This window comes from Solanum verrucosum, unplaced genomic scaffold (assembly GCF_900185275.1).
Source record: "Solanum verrucosum unplaced genomic scaffold, falcon-dt-bn FXZP01000183.1, whole genome shotgun sequence".
In the NCBI taxonomy this organism is placed as follows: Eukaryota; Viridiplantae; Streptophyta; class Magnoliopsida; order Solanales; family Solanaceae; genus Solanum; species Solanum verrucosum.
In genome coordinates this window covers 3644389-3650716 of record NW_026020430.1, presented here as the reverse complement: position 1 = coordinate 3650716, position 6328 = coordinate 3644389, and the positions used below count along the sequence as shown (strand labels likewise).

The 6328-nt window shown below is 32.8% G+C and overlaps 2 protein-coding genes across 2 annotated transcripts; one reads left to right on the top strand and one right to left on the bottom strand.

Moving 5' to 3' along the window:
* Positions 1 to 300: 300 nt before the first annotated feature.
* LOC125807570 (cytochrome P450 86A1) lies at positions 301 to 2432 on the bottom strand. The gene is made up of 2 exons (XM_049487308.1): positions 2069 to 2432; positions 301 to 1707 (listed from the first exon to the last, which is right to left on the bottom strand). The coding sequence occupies exons 1-2, from the start codon at positions 2365 to 2367 to the stop codon at positions 441 to 443; spliced, it is 1566 nt and encodes a 521-aa protein (XP_049343265.1). The 5' UTR covers positions 2368 to 2432; the 3' UTR covers positions 301 to 440.
* A 3048-nt stretch (positions 2433 to 5480) lies between these two features.
* Positions 5481 to 6060, top strand: LOC125807617 (uncharacterized). The gene has a single exon (XM_049487354.1). The coding sequence runs from the start codon at positions 5514 to 5516 to the stop codon at positions 5826 to 5828; it is 315 nt and encodes a 104-aa protein (XP_049343311.1). The 5' UTR covers positions 5481 to 5513; the 3' UTR covers positions 5829 to 6060.
* Positions 6061 to 6328: the final 268 nt, after the last annotated feature.

Genomic DNA, 6328 nt, shown 5'->3' with positions numbered 1-6328 from the left:
TTTTACCTTTAAAGTCACTGCATTTACTTTCTGAAATTATAATTAAACTTTAGCCTTATTAATGTAGTTGAGAAACCAGTTATATTGTCATTATTGAATTTGAGTTCACTACAATACATCTAGTCATTGATAATAACAAATTGCTTATCATAAATTGTACTTTTCTAACTATATATGTATACTACTAATTAATTAATACCCAATATTTGCTTTAATAAAACAAGCTAAAATTTTATTTGAACATAAGGAAACATATACAGTATAAGAACTTTCAGCATCGTATAGTAGTATCCCTCCAAGTATACGTAAATAAATTTTTCTTAAAACTCAAGTAACCAAACAAATCAATAACAAACACATTGAAAATTACAACAAAGCAAATACAATTACAATTACCAATAATTCCATTATACCATTTTAATTCCCATTTTGCCCTTTCTTCATGCAGACATAGCAATCTTTGGAACTGCAAGATCAAGTTCACGTGGATTCAAGTAAACTTTAAGTCCATTTTTCATGAACAAAGTCAACGACATTTTCTGTTCAACTTTATGACCGGGAACCGGTAATAGCCGGTAACGAAGCAAAATAGCAGCAGCCACAGATTTCATTTGGAGGTAAGCCAAATCCTTGCCTAAACAAGTTCTCGGTCCACCATTAAATGCAACAAATTTATACCCATCTTTTGGCGGTTCGAACCGGTCTCCACCGGTCGAGAGCCATCTCTCCGGTTTAAACTCCATGCAATCCTCACCCCAAACCGTTTTCATTCTCCCCACCGAGTAAATTGAATAAGTTACTGTTGAACCGGCTGGGACCCACGTGCCATCTGGCAAAACATCATCAGAAACGACATATTTGAAATCTTCAGGGACTGAAGGGTATAAACGTAAAGTTTCGGCTAAAGCCGCTTTGAGATAAATCAATTTATCAGCTTCATCAAAATTCAGCGGCTCTTCAGTCCATTTTTCATGATCTTCACCTCGGCTTTCCTTTAAAACGTTCGATATTTCTTCAATTATCTTATTTTCCACGTGGCTATCGTTCATTACGTTCCAAAAGAACCAGCTCATAGCGACAGATGATGTGTCACGTCCTGCTAGGACAAAGTTCAAAGCGATGCGCTTAAGTACATCACTTGGAAATGAATTACCGTTTATGTCCTTTTTCTTCATGAAACGTGACAATAAATCATCTGATGGACTTTCCTTACGCGAATCCAAAGCCTCGGAGATGTAATTTTCAACAACTTTGAGACTTTTTTGTAACCTTTTTTCAGCTCCAATGCCTAGAAATTTTTTCAACCTCCAAAGAAAGTAAGGGTATAATAGTCTTTGCATGGTGGCTTCAGTGGCTGAATCAAAAGCTATAGCAAATGGATTTTCAGGCATTTTTGGTGAAAGGGTTTCAGGGTCTTTACCAAAAGTAAGTCCGCAAATATTATCAAAAGTTAAACGGAGCAATAAATCTTGCAACTCGACCGGGTATTTTTCCTTTGCGGCTTTATCCAAAATTACCCACAAACGAGTTCTGATGGTCCGGTTTACCCACCGGTTCATTGCTTGTCGTAGTGTCCGGGTTGTGAACTCAAGAGCAGCGGTTTTTCTTTGCATGAGCCACGTGTCACCATCACTGTTGAATATGCCTTGACCCAATAGGTCATCGAATGCATTTTGCCAAGTTGGACCTTTAGGGTAGTTATCGAACCTGATATAGCATATTATTAGCTGATGCAGACATCACGATTATGAATAAATAAAAAATGTACTAGTGAAATATATAAGAGCATAACAATAGCTACATTTATGTGAAGATATTTTGCTATATGACTCATTGTCATCTTTTGCTTTACAATGTTTTGTAAAAGTCCTTCAAGGGACAAAAATGTCATTGACTTGCCAATTTAAATATTTTTTTATGCATATATAATACTCTACAACTTTAATATTCCCTATGCTTACGTCCTATTATACTATATGTTCAAGCGATTAATTGATATTATACCTATAGTTACATAATTTATATGATCATGACACGTTTAAAATCATAAGTTTACATAATATCAAACCTGGTTCGAAGAATATGCTCGATGTTTTTCGGGTGACATGTGACAGTATAAAACCCTTGTTTCCAAGCTAGAAATGGTATGCAAATAGTACACGTTTGATATGTTGCGGATACCCCAGTAGACCTTAGGTTTTGAGAAATCCAGTCATGAAATCTCCTTCTATTCAAGAAAGTATAAGGGAGGCTACCAACTAATGGCCACACTTTTGGACCACTTAACCTTTGTGCTAGGAGATAAAACCAAAGAAAATATACAGTAATTGCAGCTATTATTCCAGAATAAACCAGTATAGGATCCATTTTGAAAAATTGTTTCTCTTTTTTTTTTTTTTGGTTTAAGTGAAGTAGAGAAGAAAAGAGAATGAATGTGTTATATGGAAGAGGGGAGAGTAAGGTTTATATATATATATATATATTTGTAGAATGAATTAAAGGAAAGGTTTAGGAGAGAGTTGTTGAGAATTTTTATAACTTATGAAAGAAATTAAAGAAAGAAGGTCCTTATTCGGTTGATAGGAATTAATGTAATGAATTTTATTAATTTTCTTACGAAAACTTTACTGACTTTGCTTTGCTATAGCTTCATATAATTTGTACACGTCTCATGAATTCTCTTGTGCGTTTGGTCATGTAGTACTTATACAAATTTTAAACTTATTTAATCAATTATTTGTTTGTTCAATATCTATTGGCTGTTTTTTCTTATTGTAGACATAAATCATAATTTATAATACTATCAATTTGAAAATAATCAGAAATATCATTTGTTCAGGATTAGGATATAATTTGCTTTCTTTAGGTCATAATTAAGTAATTAAAGTCCTTGATACAAATAAATATTTACATCTTACTCTTTCTTCTTAGATTAACCATGTAAATAGTTATCTAAGAAGAGAAAAATGAAACATACTCTAATATATATTTTCCGCGACCAATTATAATAAATAAAAAGTAAAATAAAAATAAAAATAGAAAGTTTCACATAAGCAGAAGAAGTGGGGGGTGGTTGGGAATCGGTTTAGCTGTGTTGAGAAATACATCTTTTCTCCAAAATCGGGGAAACTGTTCTAAAAGGTTTAGTTTCTGCATGCAGTAGATTAGAAAGATTAAATTAGAAGCTTTAAAAAACAACCTACTTAAATTGGTTTTGTTAAAATTTTACCCTTTTAGAGGTCGGTTTGTAGAGATAAATAATAAGTAGTGTTTGCTTTCGATACACTGTTAATAGTTACATAACTCAAAACCTCTAATTAAATATGACGTCGTTCCACGGTACTAATTACGGTTTTGGCACATGGGGAAGTCTTCCCAAGCAAGAAATAGAGACACACACAATACAACCTTTTACCTCCAACTTTTCTTGGTTTTAGTTCTTTTTAAAGAAAATCTATGTGATTTACAACAACCTTGACTTTTGTAGTATTATAAAGGCATTAGCTGCAACTTACGACATTAGAATGTCATTAAGCAAATGATCACCATATACTTAAACATGTTAGAATACATTATTTCCATAACTAATCCTGTTATTACATCAAAATTTAATTGGAGGTATAAGAAACTTCTAATTAATACTGCAAAGGAAATACAGTTCATGCCAGATTGTTTCATAGTGTATAAAACTTCTTTGACAATATATGTGTACACTCTAAGTTATATACTTCTTTGATTTTTTTTACCATGTTTTCCAATATTTGTATTAGACTATTTCTAGGGCCAATGCTCCAACAAACATATTTTCCATTTCCAAAAATTCGAATATGAGACCTCGTGGAAGGAACTGAACTATCTAGTTAAACTCTAATTTATATTGGTGGTTTCAGCAGGCTTAAGCTGGCCTGGACTGGAAATTCAGGTCCAGTTCAACACCGCAGTTTATTTACAGCCCAATAAAAGGGTCCAATTAAGTAGTTATCTAATGACATTATATTTAGCTCTATATTTATATTTGAGTAAATTTCCCGAGTATGTACAATTAGACATTTAAATCTGTATAAAATTGAACAAATAAATGTACACGTCATATGTTAAGAGCCGTCTCTCCAGTTTGTCAACACATCACTAATTAAGCTATTAGTAGTTCGGAATCGGTTTAGCTTTGTTGAGAAATAAGGCATTGCTCCAAATCCTTGAAAAACGATTCTATAAGGATTGGAAGGCTTGAATTTATGAAGCCCAATAAAAGAGTTACTAGATATTTGTCAAGAAATGTATCATTTTCTTTTAAAGATATACTAAAAAGAAAAAGGGAAAATTGTACATAATGGCAAACTATTAATTCAAATTAAATGGTATAATCACACTTTGATTTAATTGTCTCCTGTAGCAAACTGTTTGTCAGTCGCCTCTCTCCCTCAAACTCTCGCTCGCCACTCTCCCTCTCTCGCTCGCTCCCTCTGTGCTCGCCTCTCTCGCTTATACAACAAAATTGTATAAATTGCGTTTCTGTTTGTATAAAACGAGAGAAAATTGTATATACACATGCAAATACATATATGTTTGGCCTATATACTTATAATTATACAATAAAAATATTCCCCTGCCAACGAGAGGCTAACAACAATTTATACAAATGGCCTGCCAGCAAAATTATACAAATCTGAAGAGGAGCCAACGAATTATACAATTGCTTCTTTTTGTATATATGTATAGCGAAATAGACATAACTTTCAATTGTATATGTATAGCGAATTCTACATATATATGTTTGCTATGGAACACAATTATGCAAACTTTGCTATAACATACAAATATGATTTTTTTGTTTGTTATATATGTGAAGGTTGCTCAAAGAAAAATGTGTATGGAGAAGGATAGAATAGCCGAAAGAAAAAGAATCATAACTATAACTTCTTACTTTTTTTGTCCCAATTTAAATGACACTTTTTTGTTAGTTTGTTTAAAAAACAAAACACATTTTTATATTAGTAGAATTTAAAATACACATTTTATCTTAATGATTTATAGTAACACAAATACTTATGACTTATTTTAAACCACAATTTTTTTATTTTTTTTTTATCAAATCAAATACTAATATTACATGAATTAAAAAAAACGAAAGGAGCATATTTTTCTAGTTTTGGAATATAATTGGCTCTACCTACATGTCCACTATGATCACAAAAAATCACAAGTGGTGCAACAAGTTGCCACGTGTCAATTCCTCCATCACATGGCAAGATGACCTCTCAATCTTTTTCCTATTTCCACCTAAGGAAATAAATTACAAATTAAATAGACGAAAAAATATAAGTTGAATTTAAAATATAAAAAAATGGCAGAAGTAGAAGGGATAATAAACTTGTGGAGAACTCGCGCTACATCATACGGCTCATATTCATCCTACCAGAAATCAGAAAAACTATATTATCCACATTGGAAAAATCGATTATTGCTTCTACACAGAACCAGAAAATTGAAAAAAGCCCTAATTTTGAAATTCAATGGCGTCGTTGAACTTGTTCGTCACTCCGATAGCAGCCGTAACCACACAACAACAAAGAAGAAGAGTATACACCGCTGCTACGGCATCGAAGAGCTCCGGCGGAAGCACTGAGGAGAAATCGCTTTTGGATTTTATACTTGGTGCATTACAGAAGCGAGACCAGCTATTGGAGACAGATCCACTGCTGAATAAAGTAGAGGATAAGAGTGTAAGCACCACCACTACAGGCAGGAAGAACTCTGTTACTGTTCCTCCTAAGAAGGATGGCGGCGGATTTGGCGGATTTGGTGGCCTTTTTAATAAGAAAGAATGATTCTACTATGTGAGTCTGCTTAATTTTTTTTCACAAAAATTCTGCTTCCTTGTATGAAATTTATAATTTACTTCGCTCTGTAATCTATTCATACTATTCGAATTGAACAATTCATGAGCTACTTGCTTGCTCTGCAACATTGGTTATTTGGTGATGGTAGCTGCATTTGTATACTATAACATACTTTTAATACACATTTCCTCCCAATAAACATCATATCTGTTGTTCTGAACATGTGAGTTCGCACCTCTTCAATCCAGATTGTTGGCTATAAATTGTAAGCTACAAATAAATATGGTGTCTGATGATATTTTATTGAAATTTGAGGAATCACTACTATTAATGTATATCTATTTTATTTTGGGAGAAAGTAATGCATAACCTCAGGTACACTGAGTGAGTAAATGAATTAAATTCCTTAAAAACACCAAAAGTAAAATCTCACTAAATTAATACTCGGTTAATTAATAACCTCTCTAAGATAATATTTTTCTCTATTT

Excerpts from the sequence above, each read along its gene's own strand:
- LOC125807570 (XM_049487308.1), bottom strand. The coding sequence starts at position 2,367 with ATGGATCCTATACTGGTTTATTCTGGAATAATAGCTGCAATTACTGTA. Across the intron at positions 1,708-2,068 it reads GAGCATATTCTTCGAACCAG|GTTCGATAACTACCCTAAAG; the intron begins GTTTGATATTAT and ends ATGCTATATCAG.
- LOC125807617 (XM_049487354.1), top strand. The coding sequence starts at position 5,514 with ATGGCGTCGTTGAACTTGTTCGTCACTCCGATAGCAGCCGTAACCACA.